Source organism: Ctenocephalides felis, unplaced genomic scaffold (genome assembly GCF_003426905.1).
Source record: "Ctenocephalides felis isolate EL2017-DRISC unplaced genomic scaffold, ASM342690v1 CF-g0.4_SCAFFOLD_01170, whole genome shotgun sequence".
Lineage (NCBI taxonomy): Eukaryota > Metazoa > Arthropoda > Insecta > Siphonaptera > Pulicidae > Ctenocephalides > Ctenocephalides felis.
Window position 1 is genome coordinate 72,833,333 of NW_020537324.1, and position 23,556 is coordinate 72,856,888.

At 29.9% G+C, this 23,556-nt stretch overlaps 1 protein-coding gene across 1 annotated transcript in view; it reads left to right on the plus strand.

Moving 5' to 3' along the window:
- The window catches only part of LOC113367625 (ras-interacting protein RIP3-like), an 88,638-nt gene that overhangs the window by 54,919 nt on the left and 10,163 nt on the right, over window positions 1-23,556 (plus strand). The window contains exon 3 of the mRNA XM_026609215.1: window positions 22,699-22,940. Coding sequence (XP_026465000.1) covers window positions 22,699-22,940 — 242 coding nt within the window. The remainder of the gene's footprint in view (window positions 1-22,698; window positions 22,941-23,556) is intronic.

The window sequence follows — 23,556 nt, forward strand, 5'->3', positions numbered from 1 at the left end:
AGTTTACTGAACGTAGTCAGATAATTGTTCATTTTGATATGTGTTATTTGTTGTGATATAATTAGTTGATTGTCATAATATAATTATATTTACTCAAAGTCAAATTGGACCTTTGTGCCTCGCCCTGCTCTACATATATAGTTTTTATTAAATTTACTTTAATTCATCGAATGTTACTTGAAACTTCAAAAAAGCAGGTCAAAGAAGAAATATTTTCTATCTCTCCTCGCAGAAATTTGAAAATTTGGTAGAAGCCCAGTAGTATTATTTACAATTATACACAAAATCCAGAATCCAAAAAGAATCTGAAAAACTTGAAACGTAATCAATAAGTCGAAAGACCAAAAAATGACTTGGATGGATTATACTATGTTTTCTATAGAAAGTGTATAAATCTCCATTGTATGACAAAATATAGACAAACTATGGGATTTATTGTTCTTATAATACCTCATTGTATATAGCATTCAAACAACACTCCTTATACACTTAAAGTATTAATATTTTGATTCTCTAGAAATTGTTTAGAATATATCTTACTTAGCAAAACAACGTTGCCGGGTCAGCTAGTATAACTAAATTTTATAGGGCAAAATACACATTCATCAAAGATATCTATCCCAGTACTACTACCTTGGTAGTGGGTGTGTCGTCGTGACCTATTTAACAAAACGGGATGCGATTAGACGGCGGAGTGCTGCACGATATCGATCTCCATTTCTCTGGACGCGTTTTGAATCGAGGGCACGCGGCGTAATGAAATTGCCGCCGAACACCCGCGCAAGTTCGCTGCACGTGCATCGTACATTTCTCGCCCTCTTCGATGCTACGGGGGCGGTGTACGAGCTAGTAACGAGAGTATTGTAGCCGTACAAGTGTTGCTATGAAATGGCCAGAATAGATCGGCCTGGGGGATTAATATTAGACACACTATAAGCCTGTCGAGAATTTACTGGGTATTTTTACCCATTTAAATGAAAAATCGTTTCAAAATGATATTGAAAGAGTTTCGTCGTTTATTTTAGTATTTTAGTATATACCATCTTATCTACATATTTCCATCCACGAGATAGACTGCTACGAATTTAGTATTTGGTATATTTAGTATTTTGAAAATTAGCAGTATGTGAATTTTGGACATTTTTTACATTTATATGAGTGCCTTGAAAATTTTGCCACGGCCACTTTGTTATATATATATATATATATATATATATATATATACTAGCTGACCCAGCAAACGTTGTTTTGCTAAGTAAGGTATATTCTAAACAATGTCTAGTGAATCAAATTTCTGCCAAGATAGATAAAAAATGAATTAAGTATTTCTTCTTTGATCTGCTTTTTGAAAATTTTCAATTAACATTCGATGAATTAAAGGTAAATTTAATAAAAAGTTTTATGGATTTTCAAAGATTACCCTTTATCTCCCGATAGCAAATTTATAAGAATCAAGGTTATAGCTGGTTATACATCTTTTTTCCTCAACTTTCAAATATTGCTGTTAAAAAATGCTTAACTTTACTGATTTTTGACACATCGGTGGTGGACCTTTTTAACCCCGGACCTTCATAAATTACTATCTACTTATCGATAATTTCTGGAAAATTATAACTAGGAAAATGTTATTCGACAAAAAGTCTCTTTGATCGATACCAAATTTAGGTTTTGTATTTAAATAACATAAATAAAAAATAATATAAACTAGAAAATGTTTTATAAATACCAATGAGTATATAATTATACAAATGAGATCTTTCAGAGCACCGTGTTTATATGCCAAAGAATGCATTTTCATATTAACGTTACAAATAAGTTGATATTTTGAGTTTCTGGTAACACTTTCGGCTCATTTAATAACGTTTTTCTGTATAAATATAACTACTTACTACAATGTAATCATAATTAAATAATATTCACGTAAAACATCATATTAAATGTAATTGAACATCATGTATCAAAAACATTTGACATTTCACGTATTAACCACCGTCCATTGTTTCATTTAAATTAAGCCTCTACAAAAAATTTCAAATTAAAAGTGTAAAGTTTATACGCGATTTTGAAATAATATCTCACCTTTCCGACCATCTCTGGATTGGCACGAATTTTTCAAGACTAAGACTAGCCAAATCGGTTTATCCGTTTGATCGAGAGCTCCATTTATATATATATATATATATATATATATATATATATATATATATCAGTTAGATGAAATCTACTAAAATCTAGTAAAAACAATTATTCGTACTTCAATATTTAAATTTTGAATAATTCGTAACAGAAATGCGGACTTCAGTATTTTATATAATTTGCAACATATGGATTTAGGACATTTTTTCATATCCTCTAATAACTTTTATTTTTCATTTTGGCCAGTATAATTTATTTACATTAGTAAAAAATAGATTAAATCTACCAAAATCTAGTAAAAACTGCTATATCTACTTGGATATTGAAATTTTGAATAATTCATAGTCGACATGCAGTTTTGATAATTAGGAATATATGGATTTAAAACATTTTTTTTTACAATTTCTACAAACCACTCTTAATCTCCATTTTGGACATCATAATTTGTTTGCGTTGTAAAAACTAGATAAAATTTACTAAAATTTTAGAGAAACTGTTACTTACACTATTGATATTGGAATATTGAACAAACTGAATTGTGATTGCATTAAAGAGACACTTTCATATTTTGACGGTATTGTACAACTTTCTTGTTAATTTTGTGTTGCATATATCTGTCCACATAATTTTTAAAAAATTTAAATCCCATTGCTTTTTATCTCTATTAAAGATGTATAATTTAAATTTAAGAGTTTACGTTTAACTGGAGTTTTATCAAAGTTTAGCACCATTTTGGCTTGGATTACGGCTCATGTGTGTTTTTACTAGGGACACCAAATGAATATGTGTATGATCACAATTCCCTTTGATTAATTTTTATGAAAAATATTTAATTTTCGCCAGAAGAAAATTTAAAAACTTTAGTGCAGTGATCAACAAAAAATGTTCAAGAATGATATGTGATCTTACTCAATACAGGGGAATAATTCAGTACAAAATAGAAAAATCTAATTAGAAATTCGAACGGTTTATTTGAGTTTTGATTACATTTTAGCCATATGTATCATCATAATTGTATTTTACTACAGTAACTTATTAATCACCATAGAATTATCTTCTTTTATAATATGAACCTACTCATATATATATATATATATATATATATATATTAGGGTGGTCCTTAAAATGGTCATTTTCGAATTTCCTTGCTCCAGGGGCTCAAATGGTTCCAAATTGATAAAAAACAATTCTCTGAAAGTTTTAGCTCTTAATATTAATGTTTAGATAGAGCGCAATTCAATCAAAGTTTATACGGGAAGAGCATGGAAAAAAATTTGAAAATTTTAAAAAAAATGTTTTAGGTATAAACTTAGCGACAAATGAATGAGTTTATTCATTCATTTGCTCGCCAAATTACATCTAAAATACATTTTTAAATTTTCGAAAAATTTTCCATGCTATTTCCATACAAAAACTTTGATTGAATTGCGCTCTATCTAAACATTAATATTAAGAGCTAAAACTTTCAGAGAATTGTTTTTTATCATTTGGAACCATTAGATCCCCTGGGAGCAAGGAAATTCGAAAATGACCATTTTAAGGACCACCCTAATATATATATATATATATATATATATATATATATATATATATATATAGTCGCTTTCATTTCACAAAGCAACTAGACTACATCACTGTCGGTTTTAACACATATGCATTTGCTGCGTCATTCCTAGCGGGTTCCGCCCGGCATGACGTCATATAACCGAGACCGTTGCATAATGCATCGATTTTGCACCGACCATGCACCGACACCGACCGACCGACTGTGCGACAAAACCTCCCCATGACACAAAAAGCTCCTGACCCAGTTTACTGGGTTATACTGCACAAGAGCTTCGGTTGCAAATAGAAAATAATGAAAATTTACAACATTGTGCCTGGAATTACTATTAATTCCTAAATATTACAATAAATGTACATATTATAAAAATTATATAAAAGAAAAATTCTACAAACTAATTTAAAGAAATTTGCGTTTCAATTATAAATTATTAACTTCCCGAAGGAGGAGTTTATGTTTTCATCAAAAAATCCGATTCGCTAATTTTGTTTTCTCGACGTTTCAAGCCATTCTGAGTCGACTGAGACTAAATTTGGAAAAAGTATGTGTGTGCGGGGTGTGAACAGATTTTTTACCGTAAATCGACGTTTTTTTAAAAACGCCTGAACCGATTTCAGAAAGCCATTTGATGTATCTCAATGAGGACTATTGTTCGTCAGTTTTGTGCGACGATCTGCCAAACCGTTTCTTTGTAAATAGCAGAAAAGTGAAAAAATTTTCGTCCACGTTTTAGCCCGCAATTCTGAATCGATTTTGAAAATTCAAAAATCGTTCGAAAGTTATTGGTTGGGAATCGACCTGATTAGTTTTTGGTAAAGATCGGCTGGGCCGTTTTCTTGTAATAAGGTGTAAAAAAAATGTTTTTCGTCGATTTTTATTATTATTTTCTTAACGATAGATACCATAGTCTTCTAGATCTAGATCATACTAAAATATTACAGCCCTACGACAAGTCGTTTAGCTTTAAAATTTCGTCAAAGTTTGCAAAAATTAGTATAGTCTTGTTGGCATTTATCAAAATTAGAACTTTCACCGACGTTTGCTCAAAAACGCCTGAACCGATTTCAGAAATTTAAAAGCCATTTGATGTATCTATGAGAACTATAGTTTGTCAGTTATGTGAGACGGTCTGCCAAACATTGCTTTGTAATTTGAAAAAAGGTCTTAAACTTTTCGTCCACATTTAAGCTCAAACTACCGAATAGATTTTAAAAAATCAAAAACTGTTCGAAAGATATTAGTTGGGAATGATAATGATTAGTTTTAGGTGAAAATCTACCGAGCCGTTTTCTTGTAATTGTAAGCCGATTTTTATAGAACTTTTTTTGGCGATATATATCATGGTCTTATAGAACTTACTGAAATATTACGGCCTTAAGACAAGTAGTTTAATTTTAAAAATTCATCCAAGTTTGAGAAAATGAGTAGTTTTTTTGACGTTTGTTAAAATTAAAATTAGACGATTTACTTGGTATAACAATAGAGTGTTCGTTCGTTTTCAGTGATGTGTGATAAATCCACTCGAATTACTTTCCATAACTCATAAATTAATTTATTTTTCATTGATAAAGTCTATTATTTACACATATCGGGAAGTTTATGTAACTTGCCTCAAGGCTAAATACCAACACCAACTAATTAAAAAAAAGTTCTCATCTATAATATAGATGTAGAAAACCAGTCATACTTGTTTCAAAATCAAAATTTCATTACCTATTATAATGCTATTGGAGAAAACATATTAAATTCTTATTCTTACTTTACAAATTGTCAAAAAACCTTAAATTTCCGCATGCAAAAGAACTTCGATTCATTTCCCGAGGTCATTCTGTAGTTTCTATTAATTATGCCAAGATCCCACACATGACCTTACATTTTTTCTATCTATCCTCAGCGTTGCATAAAAAGCGTGAAGGTTAATCGTTGCAAATTAATAGGTATAAAAATGAACGATGCGCCAGAAGTTCGTGTGTCTGTTCGATTCGTCTTTACTTTGCCGACTTGTAAATTAAACATGCAATGCAAATCATTGATAAGATATGGTAATCGAAATACTTCAAAAAAGGTCGTGACCATTTGGTTATAAAATGGTAATGGTAAATGAAATTAAGGGGTAATTGATTAAAGTTTACTAAAACTTATTTTTTTTAAGATAATAATATAAGGGAAGCTCTATCGGCTCCATAAAGTTTCTTTGCCTATTTAGTTCATTTACAGATGGTGTTACACTTTTTTTTAAAGTGGCTGCTCCGATTTTAGAAGTTTAAAAGGCATTTCATATATTTCGATAAGAACTCACAAAACTAATATATTGACTTCTTATATAATTAACTCTATTATATACAGCTAGTCTATACATTAAATTGTACAAGTATGAGGGTGTCATTGAGTGCATACATTTATTTATGTTATTAATAACATAAATTATATTTATTTTAGTTCATTATTTGTATTCATTATTCATTAATACCTACAAGTATTTATTATGATATAAAAGTACTCAAGATTCATTACAGTACTTTATAGACTTAATCTAATAATATGATAGATAATCTATTACCTATCATACTATATTATATTATTGTATATCATAGATAGATATCTATTATCTATCATACCGTGTGAGATACCTATACCGTCATTAGCTTATTATATACCTACATACCCCTTTTACTAATTATAAATCTTACTTTCTACTATTTATATATTCACCTATATTATATAGGTTTACCTTACGCCCTATGTATTATCTCTACCTATCTATTGTCTATACCGGGATTTGAACCCGGGACCTCCGCGTGGAACTCGCGCACCTTAACCACTACGCTATCGGGTATCCCCACTAATAATATTATTAGGGACGCACTGTTGTTTCCGCGGTTTATTTTCTAATTAATTAGGTAATTAATACTAAGATGGCGCGACGACACGCGAAAAAAACACGATTGATCGTAGCGTTACGGTGGTGTAGTGGTTAAGGTCGTCGCCTGCCACGCGGCAGACCCGGGTTCGAATCCCGGTAGGGTTAATGTAGCTTGTAAGGCAAATTGTAGGAATAGGTTAATAATAGATATAGGCGTATAGGTATATAATGTAGGGATTTAGAGTGTATAGTGGAATTTAGCGTATGGTAGATGTGTAAGGCGTATAATATAGAATGCAACGTATAGGCATACGTAAGGCCTATAAAATACACGAATAGGAACTTATGATATAGGGGTTATCATTTAATTAATGCGCATTTTATACAGATTTAATTTATAAATATTTTTTATTCTATTGGAATATTTATTAATGAAATGGAATATTAAATGCTGCACTTTTAAACACTTGTGTGCACTGTAATTTTTAGAATGAAAAAACAATAAACATAGAACTATACATTTTATTAAATGTTTGAGTAACTTGTGCGAGCTAACTTTCTTAAGATGTTCTTAATCTCGCAACTTACTGGATACTAAAAATTCTAAATTTGAAAATATAATATAAAATTATTATAACACTGTTTGGAAGGGATGGCAGTTTACAAATATACACAGATTAATACATATAGATTTTGGGATTTTTCTATAATCCGTAATATTGAGAATGTTTGCATTAGACCTAAAAAGGGATGCGTATTTACCTAAGCTATGGAAATAATATGGAAAAATTATATGATTTGCACGTGCATCATGTGCTCACTTAAACTAAATAATGATCATAATATATTTAACGAATTTTTAACAATATCTACAGATTACATTGAAATCACCCAAAGCAAGTGGGTTAAAGTAGTGTCATTTTTTAATTTGTCTCACCTGAATTTAAAAATCGCCCTCTTGTGGGTTGTGCGCCCCGCCCTGGTATTTATGGGTCTAGGAGTACAACTTTTTACTCGTCAATTCCACAGCAATTTTTATCAGATTTTTTAAAGACCAAAGTTTCTATGAATATGCATACAAATCTCAAATTGTAGGCCGAAATTGAGACAATAAGACTATTGAAAAATCAAGGTAACTATAAAGTGTCAACTAGGTATTCAGGAGACCTGGAAGTTTACCAATAAATAAATGTCAATAAAATAATGATTAAAAAAATTACCAATAAAATTTACAGGCGATGTTTTTTGACCAAAAAAAGACGGAAATCTTGAGAATCAAAATCAATTTTATAATTAACTTCCCGAAGAAGTGTGTTTCATCAAAAAATCCGATTCGCTAACGTCGATGTTTTCTCGACGTTTCAAGCTATTCTGAATCGAACGAGACCAAATTTGGAAAAAGTATGTGTGTGTGTGTATGTGAACAGATTTTTTGCCGTAAATGGACGTTTTTCTCGAAAACGGCTGGGCCGGTTTCAAAAATTTAAAAGCCGTTCGATGTATCTCGACGAGGACTATCGTTTGTCAGTTTTGTGCGACGATCTGCCGAGCCGTTTCTTTATAAATAGCAGAAAATGAAAAAAATTTCGTCCACGTTTTAGCCCGCAATTCTGAACCGATTATGAAAATTCAAAAACGAAAGATATTGATTAGGAATCGTGCTGATTAGTTTTTTGGTAAAGATCGGTCGATTTTATTATTTTTTTTTTGACGGTAGATACTATAGTCTTCTAGATCATACTAAAATATTACGGCCCCTACGACAATTGGTTTAACTTTCAAAATTTGTCAAAGTTTGCAAAAATTGGTATCGTTTTTTTGGCATTTGTCAAAATTAGACCTTTCATGTACGTTTTCTCAGAAACGCCTGAACCGATTTCAGAAATTTAAAAGCCATTGATGTATTTGGATGTGGACTATCGTTTGTCAGTTTTGCGCGACGATCTGCCGAGCCGTTTCTTTGTAATTTGAAAAAAAGTATTAAACTTTTCGTCCAGTTTTAAACTCATTTTACCGAATCGATTTTAAAAAATCAAAAACTGTTCGAGAGATATTGGTTGGGATTGATGCTGATTAGTTTTAGGTGAAAATCTACCGAGCCGTTTTTTTGTAATTAACTGTTGAAAAAAAAAAAATTAAGCCGATTTGTATGAAACTTTTTTTGGCGATATACATTATGGTCTTATAGAACTTACTGTAATATTACGGCCTTACGACAAGTAGTTGAATTTTAAAAATTCATCAAAGTTTGAGAAAATGAGTAGCTTTTTTAACGTTTGTTAAAATGAAAATTAGATGATTTACTTGGTATAGAGTGTTCCACTCGAAATACTTTTAATCACTCATAAATTATTTTGTTTATTGTTGATTAAATCGATTATTTACACATATCGGGAAGTTCATGTAACTTGCCTCAAGGCTAAATACCAATACCAACTAGTTATTTTTGAGGAGAAGAAAAAGAATTCTTTGAATATTTTTATATCTGTATGAAAATAACGCTGTAAACTTTATGTTAAAATTAAAGGTAGTAGTATTTGTGCAGTAGGTAATAGATTCCTTCAGCATCCCATTTCCATACCGTTGCAAGATGGGCATGCGCGCCGTCGTACGGGGCCGTGACCCAAATACTGTGAATGCTATCGGTAGTGCATTCTGCGAAGCGGATGCAACATCGTGAATCCGCCGCTGTATGCCAGCCAACCGGCCAGCCAAGCCAGGTGAAATGCTATGCGAAATAGCCAACCTAATGGCTAACTTGCCTCACACACGATTTTATAACTTGACTGTTTACTACATCAAAAATCAAAACATTGTTACTAGGCATCATCTGATAGGACTTAAATCTATAAATATTATATAGCACATGGATAATCCGTTTTGTCTATGATAGTTGCGAGTTCCTATAATTATTAATTACGACATGCTATTTTATTTAACGGATATATAGATAACTAGTTCATGAAAGTAATAAAATTACTTTTGCTCGTAAATATCCAGTATGTGCACTTCGAATCTTTATTACGAAGTTCAATATGCTTAGAACGTAAACAGTTATTGGGAAAATCTTAACAATTAAGGTAATTAACTTGCTTTAGGGTAGTTATAGTAATTGGTCGAAAATCGAAAATGAAAATTTTTCCATTTCTCGACGTTTTGAAGGTTTCTGAACATTTTGGCATAGCTAAGAAAAAATGAATGTGTGTGTTTGTATGTGTATGTGTGTGTGGGTGGAGACAATTTTTCGTCCAAGTTTTCGGGCGCACGGATCAACCGATTTGAATGGTTCAATTTGTAATGATTGGGAGAAGTGGTAATTAGTTTTTGGCAAAGGCAGGTCCAGCCAGTTATTGGGAAAATCTTTACAATTAAGGTAATTAACTTCCTGTAGGGTAGTTATAGTAATGGGTCGAAAATCGAAAATGAAAATTTTTGCATTTCTTGACGTTTTGAAGGTTTCTGAACATTTTGGAATACCTCAGGAAAAATGGATGTGTATGTAGGTATGTATGTGTATGTAGGTTGAGACAATTTTTCGTCCAAGTTTTCGGGCGCACGGATCAACCGATTTGAATTGCTCAATTTGTAATATTTGGGGGAAGTGGTGGTTAGTTTTTGGCAAAGGCAGGTCTAGCCATTTTGAAGGTACAGAGCTAAATATACAGAAAATTGCAGTTTTTGAGGGAACTAAGCATCCGATTTGAATGATTCAAGAAACTTTCTGCTTGTATTGACAAAACAATTGCTTTTAGAAAAAAAAATCTTTTTCAATTAATTTTATTTTTCAAAAAAAATTTTTTGTATATCGATATTGATTCAGATTCTAATTTTAATTCTGCTTAAAGTTCTAAAGCTCACTTATATACTTGACATAAATAATTTCAACTTTGTTATTCAGTTTATATAATTCTTATAAATATCAGACGATGTTACAGTATTTATAATAATATATTTGAAAACATGTAATATCGAACGTTTCATTATGGTACGGGAAGTTCAAGCAATTTTTCCTTAAGGCACGATGCCATACACCACTCGTTTCTTATTTAAATCAGTTTACTGTAGGCTGACGTATATACTCTCCATGGAGAAGTGGCAGAATATTGTGTATTCACTAGTATTTGCTATTTAAATTGAAATTTTTTAAATAACATGGCAAGGGGTTCACGCCACAAAAAAGGTTGGGAACCTATGATCTAGATGTTGTACAGAAATAATTCGAAATATTTTTCTTAATAAGATTGAGAGCATTAATAGAAGAAAATAGTAATTATGAATATATAAGCAATATTAAAGAGATTAAAAATTCATTGACTGATTTATTTCTATTTAGGGAAGCAAGTCGAAGCATTTATATTTAGATGTTAGTTAGTGATGTATATATATGACTTGAATTTTCATCGTTGCACATATTTAACTTTCCATCACTCGTGACAATGAGAACATCACTGAAACAAGATTGAACGTAATAAATGCGCATCTCACATGTACAAAGTCCAATGCAAATTGTAGCATTGCAGATTCCTTCGGCATTTGCTCTATATTCGAGTAGAGAAACTGTTATCATCGACATAAACATTACCAAAATAATGATAAATGATAATGAGAACGAATTGTTACCAAGATGACTAATTTGATTTGCCACAGTAATCGAATTACATATAATGCATCACATAAATTCATTCCAAGAAATGTTTCGAGATAATGAGATTCAAGGAAAATTTTAATTGATCTTAGAAATTATAGTTTAACCCAGCGGTTTCCAACCTGTGGAACGTTCTAAGGGCTGTTCTAAGGGGGGCGCGTACATCTGTTTCCAGAATATTATTTTCGAAAACAGCCCAAAATTTTTGAAATGATGTTAACAAATAAACAAAAAATAATTCGTTTTTATGCTTATTGTTTCATAATATTGCATATTAATTTGTAGTCTGAGAATATTAGTTGAGTATTTTTAAAATTAAATTGTTGCAAAAATTAAGGGAGACCTAACATTTTTTTATCAGACAATATTTTTTAGCTAACTGTAAAAAAAAATCACCAATTAATATTTCCTTATACAAATTATTATAAATATAGGTTTCAAATATGTTTATGATATAAGAACTTTAAGGCAAAAAAATAAATGTGTTAATTATTTAAATCATCATCATCAAGTTCAAGACATTACAGAATAAAAATATAAATGAATTAATGAATAAAAATTATAATCAATTAGAAATGTACTTTGTAAAATTTCACCGGTAGAAAAAACATTTCATTAATTCATTTGAAATAATTAAAAAGTCTATTAGTATTATACACGTGTAATTTTATTGAAATTTTTGTAAATTCGAGTTTTCGATTAAAATTAATTAAGCTTAAATGCTTCACAAATTTTATTAATCCTAGTACGATTATTATGTAATTATTTGCATATATGTATTTTTTATATGCATCATACGCTCAAGTAACGAGTTCTCTTCCGTAATTGCATAAATGCAGTGCAATTAATTAATGTTTGTTCAGCAATAGATTTTAATCAAACATTATTGGATCTTGTGAAAACTCTTTGTATAAACGCATATATTAATAATACATTTACAAATATTAATTTAATAAAACAAAATTTTAAAATTTGAAAAGAATAAGGAATTTAAATATTTATATTCTAAAATAGAGATTATATTGAAGATACGTAGATCGAATAACATATAATAAACTTAAAAATTTGGTTATTATATTTTGCCAACATAATTTCATTTATTGAATATGTTTGAAAACGTATTCCATCCAGATCCTTTTTTTTTCATTTGTTTTTACAATCACTAGTGTATAAAATAATAAATGGTGATAATAGTGACATAACACCTTTTCTCAGCAGCATGATTTACAATGAATAATATTGCAAACTTGCTTAAATTCTGCAAAATCATTCCTCCTATGGTGATTACAAGTGTTATAGAGATACAGACACTTGTAAGGCTTCCAAAAAAAATTTTTTAAAGAAAAATACGCTTGTCAATTTAGTGCAGTAAACGGAGAGAAAAAAAGGGTATAACCTCTGAATTTTTTTACTGTCCTCAAGTTCAAAAGTGAAAACAATTCGGGTTGTGCCATCACCCCCCGGGGGGATGACACCCCTTCTCAATTGTGTAATTACATTTTTTCAAAATAACGTCGGAAATCGATAGAAGAACTAATTATAAGAAAAAAATGTCTCTTATAGTTTTTCAAAAAAACTAATGCTTTTCAAGTTACTGGCCACTAAAGATTCATATATTTTTGGCGTTTTTCTTCGTTTTTTTTGCAAATATCTCCTAAAATATACATTTTAACGAAAATCATGTAATGAACAAAATAATGTTAATAAAAATCTTAATAAATCGGTATTACATAAAGTGTTCTAGGAAAAATATTAAGCAAGATTTGAAAGAGCAAAGTCGTTTTTTATTTCGTTCAAGATTTAATTCTTGTATTTTAAGCCTCTAGTGACGAGGTTTTACATTTTATGCATTTCGGTGAAATTGTGTTTTATAGTGCTCAACATAAGCTTTAAATGAGTGCTGTTACAAGTTTTTTGCGTGTAAAATGAGTGAGCTATCATGCAAATAAAAAGCATATACGAAGATTTTTTCTTTTAAATCATATGGTTTAATGAGCGCCATTTCCACCAGAATTAAAGTAATTCACATTCCATCTAGTATTCACTTCATTATAGACATCTTAATGGATTCTAGCAGATTCACTACTTTAGTACAAACTATTTTCAGAAAACTCACGATTTTATAAAAACCTAATTCCAAAATTTCATGAAATTCGGATCACAGTAAAAAAATTCAGAGGTTGTACCCTTTTTTCTCTCCGTTTATTGCACTAATTATCAGGTTTTTGGATAGATTTTAATACAAAGCATGCATTTCTTTGACTAAATTTTGAGTTTTGTCATCATAAATAAAATTTATCTAAATTCTTAAAATATCTGCATAAAAAAAAAATGACTGATTGAATGATTAGATTGACGATAGAAAAACTTTTAAACTCTTCCAGTGAAAGTTTTGGGTTTTAATAAAAGAATATTGAAAAGTCTGTACTGGTTTATGCCTAAAAGACTTCGTACTCAAAGATAACAAAAATTAAGTTTATCTGATGTAGATCGTTACATACTTCATATTGATACTGATACTGAAGTAAAAATTTTATAAAAAACGAAACTTGGAATTTTTTTTATATGGTAATTTTTACAGAACACGAACTGGACAACATACTGTAGGATAAAAAATGACTCAGAATGTTCTGATCATTGTCGGAGATTTTAAAAAATGACAAAAGTAAATGTAACACGAATACAATTCTTCTTCAATTTTGCTTTGGTAGTGTTCTGGCATAGTTCTTTGGTAAGTGAGTTTGGAAATACATTGATATATAATATTAGGTTGTCAAATATCTCCCTTCCGCTTTTTTGCTATTGGTTTATAATACAAAAAGGCGGAAGGGAGATATTTGACAACCTAATATATTCCACTCAGAAAAAGACCCATATTTCGTTGTCCTACGTTAAATTCTTTATCCAAATTGTAATAATAAACGTTTTCCAGCCTGTAAATTTAAGTACTACATATGTTCCATTATTAACAAATCTACGATCCCTCCACGATCTCCTTGGTAGCCCCTGTATAATACTCGATACTCGAACAAGTTTAACAACTTTCATTTTTGCGTTGTCGAATGCACCAGGATAAAACACCAAACAGTCGCCAAATATTGCATAGAAACAAAAGTGTCGAGTAATTGTATAATATAATATCATAGTAGTATGTATTATATCCTACGACCTAGTAACCGTACCGGACACAACTATTCCCTAGTTAGTTAGATAGCACGTGGTGCTCACGTGTACTCTTGCACGGCGGCGGCACACACATATCCCCACCTAACGTTCCGTTCCGACTGAAACGGTGACTACTCTAAAGGTGCGTCCACACCTAACGAACGAACACGAACGAACATAAAAGAACGTACCAGAACGAACGGCAACAGCATAGTGTGGACGCCACGACGATCACGAACGAACATAAACAAACATGGCGAGCAATGTTCCGCAACTTGTCGGTACATCAAAGGGAATTGTTCGTTCATGTTTGAACTCGTATGTGCAGTGTGGACGTCTCAACGAACGCAAACGAACATTTTTGTTTTAATAATTTTAATAATTTAATAATATTTTTTTTATAATTTAATAATAATGTTAATAATTTAATAATATTTACTTTTAATTACTGTGTACAGTTTGAAAATTTTAATAATATTTACTTTTAATTATTGTGTACAGTTTGAAAATTTTGAATGAATTATGGAATGGTCAAATGACGTAATTTTATCATTCATAAATGAAATAAAAAAGTTTCCTATAATATGGGAGACTAAAGACCCATTTTATAAAATTATTAGAAAAAAAACGATGCTTGGGAAAGTGTAGGCAAAACGTTTGTCAGAAGCTGCAGTAAAGAAGAAATTGCAGTCTTTACAAGTAAATATTAAACTTGTTATCATACATAGACATTCAACATATATGTTGAGGATGAGAGTATGAAAATTGAGTATAGTTAGCTCAAACCTGGAATGTTCAGCTTGCTCCGAATATGAATGCTGAGGAAAGAAAACGACTCAAAATATAAATTGAATAATTTATTTACAGTATATTTACAAAATATACACGAACAAAAATCACACAAAAACCAGTGAAAATGCCGTATGATTAAAGCTTACATCCATATCAATAATAAAACTGACGTTTCACGGAACATCTACGAACAACGAAAATTCAAGCGCTCACTGCTTTTAAGCGCTTGTTCAAGTTCGTTTGGAATTTTTCGCGTTCGTTCGTGTTCCTGTTCGTTCTTCTTTGTATTTTCTTGTTCGACATGTTCGTTCGTGTTCGTTCGTTAGGTGTGGACGCACCTTAACGTGCACGAAGGACGTTTTGCCGGCACACGGACCGAAGTTTGCTACAGCTGTGAAACAGGGTTAACCAACGTATAATAGAACGATCTAGTTTTATTGAAATTTTAGGTGAAATTGGTAATAAAATATTTTTTATCAAGTTATCATACTTGTTATGAAAGATTGAATTTAGGGAGCGTCCATTAATCACGTGATCGATTTAATTATTTTTGGACTACCCTCCCCTTCGTAATACATTGGGCTAATTTATGGCAGAATCAGCTCCTTAGTCTTTGTAGTAAAAAGAGGACAAGTCTTGATAATTAAACGTAGCATTGCGCTTCGAGGAGAATTAGAGAGCTTCCTGATTTATAAACAATAATTAATATTCCCAAAAAAATAAAGTTTTGAAAGTTTTAATTTTGTTGGACGCTTTTCTTGAAGGTATCTTTAATATGAATCTTGAAGTTTTGTGTGATCATGGTATTAACAATAAATTTATTGTTATTGGGATATTTTGTGATTTTTTTTTTGTCAAACTGGATTTCCTGGAAATTACATTATTAAATTAAAATGGGCTCGCTCGTAGGTAAGTGGCTAGAACGACTGGATCTGGATCAGGGGTCCCGGCTTCGAATCCGCTTCGAGGAGCCTGTTGTATATTAAAAATATATTAAAAAAAAAAATTAAAATAAGTTCATAATTTTTAAAAATAACAAATAAAATCAGATGGAGATATAGGCATTTTACTGACTCGGTCTCCATACTGGTTTGGCTTTACGCAAAACTTTAAATGCGTTTTTTTCAGAACAGAATTTCAGTACTGTTGACACGATTTCTCGGGTTTTAATCGACCGATTCACTTGAGATGTTCAGGGAGTCTTGTTTATAGACCTATCTATAGCCCGAATTAGGATTATCCCCAAATTCTTACTATTTTTAAAAAATTCGAGAAACTCAAAAAAAAAAACAGTAAGAAAACACTTTTTTAAATAGTCGTCAATTTGTAAAAAAAAATTCTTTTTAGTCATCGTTAGTTCGGGTGATTGCGACATCATTGTAGATTAATAATCTTTTGATTTTTTGCATTTCCGATGGCTAGGAGGGCTGAAATCATATCCAAGACTGAGGTGCCAATTTTTTGTCACCACCAACTTCATCAGCTGCCAGTTTTTACAATTTTCAACTTTTTTATTTTTTAAATTTTATTTTGTATTTTAATAATATTAATAAACAAGTGGTAAAAAATGGATAGTAAAAACATTCATTGCTTTCTTTTACGACACTTTAAAAATGACCTAAAATTCATCGCTCTACATTAGAATACCCCCTTAAGAGGTTTGATATTATCTTCATTTAGATTTCATCATTCAAATGAATAAGTCCTGTACTTCCATAAGAGTTAGCATACTTTTACTTTCTTAAAAAATTTAACGCCTTTTCAGAAAAAGAACAGTATCAAAGCCAAAGAAAATATTTCATAACTAAGATATTTAGCTACAGTCGAAAAGAGCTATATTAATAAAATGTGACAAGTAAATACTGAAAAAATCCTAGACTTATAGACGGGATAGTACTATTGCACTGCATAACACGTTCATCACCATGTCAAGAAAAAAGATTTTAATATAGGGCCATATGCATGTGTGGCATAAAAAATAGTTTTTTTTAAGTTTTCTTGATACATTTTTAACTGAATTAAAGTTACCACTGCCCATGTGAAAATTATACTGATATTAATCATGGCGACTAACAGTCAAAGTAATTGTTAAAGTTAAAATTCGTATATTCACAGCTGTTTTCGTAATTTTCATGTTGAACCAACACATACGCCTAAAAAAATATTTTTGAGTGGAATATATAATATATAGTTTTTTTTTTAAGTTTTCTTGACACATTTTCAACTGAATTAAAGTTACCACTGCCCATGTGAAAGTTATTCTGATATAATCATGGCGACTAACAGTCAAAGTAATTGTTAAAGTCAACATTCGTATATTCACAGCTGTTTTCGTAATTTTCATGAAAAAATATTTTTGAGTGAAATATATAATGTTTCCGAACTTTTCGATGTTTCATTTATTTCAAAAACTCCTAATTATTTTAGTACCAGCACTTTCACTAATGGTGATGCATTCGATAAACCGACAACTCCTGTAGTCCGACACCCTTGCGACCAATATTTGTTTTGGAAATTTTGGCAAATCTTAACGTTATTTCCAATATCCCATGTAACAAAATTATGACTTTCACTTGAATCGTCATCGGATTATATTTTTTATCCGTTATCTCTATTGTTGACGAAAATACTCGTCATGAGTTCGATATAGACGACACAAAACTATGCGCACAAACCCCAACACAGTTAACCGGTAAATTAAAAACACACATTCATAATTTTCATTTTGTTAAATATAATGAACATGCTTAAATCGTTAGACACATAATCCGGTAAATCCATTAATCATATTATACCATCAACGTTATTTTCAAACACTTGCTTCTCCGATACCAAGTAACAACTATGACAATGACATACACTTCGTATTTGATATTTATTCATAATATTACAAATATTGCTGCATTTTATTACAGTGTGACAACACTTTTGTACATGTCGTCGGTTGGTTACAAAATGAAGTTTTGTTATCTATAGTTTCCTTATCTCCCTCATCAGTCACAATATTGTGTAGTGTAGTGCCAGTCGACATCATGTTAGGTGTCGCCTTGAAAAATTCACATATTAACCAATATGTTGTTAATGAACGTGGTGAGTGAAGTATAAACTATTATTTCAATTGGTAAACAAAATGATGTAGATTTTTTTTTTATTATTAATTATTTAAATTTTAGCGTGCCAGCAGAAACTGCTGATTTATACGCTCTAATTTTGTTTGAACTACTAGTCTTGTATATGGAAAGAAAATTCAGTTCGGTCTAATTGGACGTAATTAATACCACGTGTATTATGGCTATGAAGTCTTACGCAAAGTTGAGGCTAACATGCCACATGCAATTTGATGTATAATTTATTTTATCATGCTTTTTCACCATGAGGGTCAAAATTTAATTTTTGTCTGCAAAAAATTAAAGAAACCGTCTTAGTATTTATTTTCTTTATTCTTAGAAAATATAAAAACAGCTTTTCATTACACTTATAGAATTATTATTGTTAAACTATAGTTTGCAACGTATTGAAACATATAGGCTTGTGTTGTCAGTTGGGGGGCGTCTATTAATCACGTGATCGATTTTTTAGGGAATTTTGGACCCTCTCTCCCCCTTGGTGATACGTCGTAATATTTAGAATTATTTCCATCTTCATAGTGTTTACGAAAAAAACGTAATTTTTTTTTAAATTTTTTAATTAAATACACGCGATATCTTACTAGACCCCTACCTCCCCCACGTGATTTTTTGTGATTTTTTGTCAAACCCTCCCTCTCCCAAAAGCCTCACGTCACTTAGACACTTTTTATAATTACTCATAAATAATTTTTAAAACCTGATAATAATATATCAATACCTCAAACATGACAATTCAATTTAAATGAAATCGGTTTTAGATTAGGCTGGCACTTGCAATTTTGTACTATCAATTGGCCACAGGAAAATTTATATGTGGCATGCGTTGCAGTGGGTAAACCATCCATACAATTTGTGTTAACTGGCCCTTGTACTTCTATATCACATACCTTTAACATTCACAATCTGTTAGTAATGGCTTAACCAAAAATTTTTTGGAAATAATTTTATGGCTAAATAACGTTTAATATTTCAATAATTTTGATATTGAAATATGTGAGATTTAAAAAAGAAAATACATCAATTAAAAAATTATTATCATGAGATAATTAGGAGTATATTAGGAGTAATTTTACACTATATTACTTGATTATAAATTAGTTTTAATTAATACTTTCATTGTCACATAGTTTAGTTATTTTATATTTTTGTTTCTTTCAAATTGTAGTCCACTAAATATGACATCAAATAATGTCTATACATTTCGTACGGATTAATGAAAAAATTTATAAATTTTTACAATTTTTTAATTGATATATTTCCCTGAAGATAGAATCTTATATATATATATATATATATATATATATATATATAATCTAATTTACTATTATAGTTTGAAATATTCTTTCTTTGCTGACTTATGTAATAGCACACCTGTGACCTTGTGTCTCCAATTTTAATACATATTTATTGCTGATACAATAACTGGAAACATATGTCACCGCAAAATTATATGCTACGAATCATATATTCTAATTTTTTTAACAAACTGTGAAATAAATAAAGAAAACACTGCAATAAAAATATGCCAGGGCTGTACAACCTAATGGAAAATTTATCAAAAAATAAATTTCATACTCAATCTATTTTTATTAATTAACGAGCACTATTAACTAGTGTGTGTATAAAAAATGAAATTATCTGAAATTATTTTGCTGAATCAACAATTCTATTTTTTTTAACAAACTGTAAAATAAATAAAGAAAACTGTAATAAAAATATGCCAGGGATATACAACCTAATATACTATCAATATTACATCAATAGATTAACTTTTTATCAACCAGTTTTTATTAATTAACGAGCTCTGTTATTATTCATTTATTTGATTTTTAATTTAGTAACTTGAAATTTATTGAAGCATGTTGCATTAAAATTTTATGCTACGAATTATATATTCTATTTTTTTTAACAAACTGTGAAATAGTGATTTAAAAATATTCATTGTAATAGAAAAATATTCAAAGTAAATTTATATTAGAAAGTACTCTAAAAAGTATAATACCTAAAAAAAAAAATCACAGTAATAAGTATAAGTACACGAGATTCCATTTCATTAAAGTGATATTTTCATTTAATACAAAATCTTGATTTATTTCTGTGATATAGGGATACATTTTTAACATTAAATTTGGAAAAGCACCCTTGGGCATAAATCTATTTCTTTTGGAAAATACTTTTGTAGAGAGTAGTGCAAACATATAAATTATCAAACGATATTATTCTTTAGAATGAATTTATAATAATTATTCAATGCGATGTTCAACTTTTGATGAATTTGATTAAATTTTAAAGATATTTGAATTAAATGAACGATTTGCTTTTATAGATCGAAAGAAATATACATATGATATTATGTTTAATTTGGAAAGAATGTTTAGCATGAGTTTTTTTAATTTTCTTTTTTTTAGTTTTAGAAGATTTTTATTTTAGTTCTAATTTGTATACATTATTTAGGCATCATAACTTATAATCTGTTTATCTATCAAATTGATATTAATACATTAAATTACATACATTCTTATTATACATTACACATATATGCATTCAAACATTTCGAAATAAACTATAGTTAAGTCTTGGCAAAAATATAAACAAAAAATATATAATTCTATTATAGTTTAGCATGAGTAGTTCATTAAAGTGAACTTCTTTCTTCTACATATTTGAAAAAATATATCCTGTATAAGATTGCATTGAATCTATCAAAAGACTTATCATTTCTGAATTATTTTGTTTTCATTATTCAATGACTACTATTATTTATTTTATTACATAGGTTACAATATACCTCTAGGAGGGCTCAAAAAAACGATACATAATATAAAATACTAACTTATTAATACAGCACTAAATTAAATATAATATAAAAGTAACACACGAGTGAAACATTACAAAACTTAATTTGTGCAAAAGGATGTTAGTTGTTTTAGGGATATATTATAAATATTTGTAACTTTATTAATTGAGTTAAAGTTAGAGGATTTTAGTACTTAGGTAAACAACGTTGATATAGCAGATCAATTGGATTTATGAATAGGATACTTTTTTTTAGAAATTTATATATTTATTTATATATATACATTATTTTCATATCTCAGACAGACAGGAGTGCCTGGTATGAGATTTTATGAAAACAGTTTACATAATTTATATATACCATTTCATAACTATTTCATTAATATAATATCTATTATAATTAGAATATCTTGATATAACTCTTCAGTCTTCTTTGTATTCAATTTCCTTATAATATTTCTTTATTTTTCTTGGGGCACAACTAGTGTAACCGCCTAAGAAAAAGGTGATTTTTGGGAATTTATATTAAAAAAACTACTTCATCAATCATTTCAAAATTTTAGGAATATATTTATACATGTTTTAAGAATACATAGTAAAATTTTTGAATAAAAAAAATTAAATATTTTTTAAGTTATCGTCGATTTCCAATGGCGCGACAAAAAAAGGCCCTTCACTGCTGCAGTGATTTCGGCCTTCTACGTGGATGAAATTAAAAAAAAAAAATTCTCGTTCAACTAGATAATATTGTCTGTAAAATGAACTACGATAAAGAAAAAAATCAAAAATTGACAAAATGACGGCTTTTTTTAGAAAAAAGTCGAATTTCACCCAAAATTTTGGTCGTTTTTGGACTGCCAAAGTTCGATTTTTGATCCGATCAAAAAATCGATAGTTCATTTTGCGGAGAACTATATATAGAACATGTAAAAAAAATTGATAGTGATCGGAGCATTTGTTTTTGAGTAATCGCTGCAGCAAATTCGGAAAATGCTGTTTCGAGAAAAACGCGTTTAAAGATAAAATGATCGTTATACTATATACTATACACACACTCTTTCAAATGTATGTAACTCAAAAACTATTTAAGATATCGATTTAAAATTTTGGTATGTTATTCTTAAAGGTATAACCTATTGAAATATGGAAAAATTGAAAATTTGATTTTTTGAAAATTTCACACTAGTTGTGCCCCTTAAATTATCGTCATCATTGGTCATCTTAATATCGTTTGGCAATTCATTATATATTTTACTAGCGCTCAATATGACTTGAAAAATAATTGTGATCGAATGTATATAGAAAGAGAATATAAAATCAACGATTTCTTTTAAATTCTCATGGGTACTTTAAATATCTGCATCGCAATATATTTACGCTTTTCAATTGTTTTTATAATTACTCAAAACATTTACATACCTATCACACGTATTTACTTTTCATTTCATAATGTATGATTAATTTAAATCAATCTAACCCTTGTACGATATATCCTATAGTAGTATACTATAGCAAACCTTGTTAAAGTGAATTATTACTATTCACAAATACAGAACATAGTTTCAACCTTTAATTTTTCAATAATATAATTTTATAAATTTTTTTCTAGGATCGGAGTACCATGTAACAACACCTCCCGGCGGCGGGTTCGTACCGACGCAGGCGGGACCCAACCAGGCCGTTCCGCCGCAGACGCAGCAACAGCAGCAGCAGCAGCAGCAAGGGCAGCAGGCCCACCGCGGCATGGTGCCCAACGCGCCGCCTACGCCGCCGCAGCAGCAGCAGTCGCAGCAGCAACCGCAACAGCAGGACTTGAACAAGATGCAGCAGCAGCAGCCGCAAATGACAATCGTAAGATAAATGATAATATAGTGTTAGTAATTACTACACTACAATATCAATTGTGTCCATAATTATGAAAGTGGTCTAAGTCAAAATTTAAACTAGTTGGTTTGGTATTTAGCCTTGAGGCAAGTTACATGAACTTTCCGATATGTCGGCTTAAACAATAAAAAATAAATTATTTTATGAGTGATTAAAAGTATTCCGAGTGGATTTATTGCACATCATTGAAAACAAACAAACACGTTAATCGGAGTATTTTCTAAAAGCAAACTTTCAAAAATCAATATTTTTTAATTGAACCAGTTTCCGTTTGACTTTAATGGTTTAGTATGTTCATTAAGACCAAGTACTCTATCGTTATACCAAGTGAATCGTCTAAGTTTAATTTTAACAAACGCCATAAAAACTACTCATTTTCTCAAAACTTTGATGAATTTTTAAAATCAAACTATTTGTCGTAAGGCCGTAATATTTCAGTAAGTTCTATAAGACCATGGTATATATCGCTAAAAAAAATCCATAAAAATCGGCTTAAATTTTTTTTGAACGGTTAATTAGAAGAAAACGGCTCGGTAGATTTTCACCTGAAACTAATCAGTACCATTCCAAACTAATATCTTTC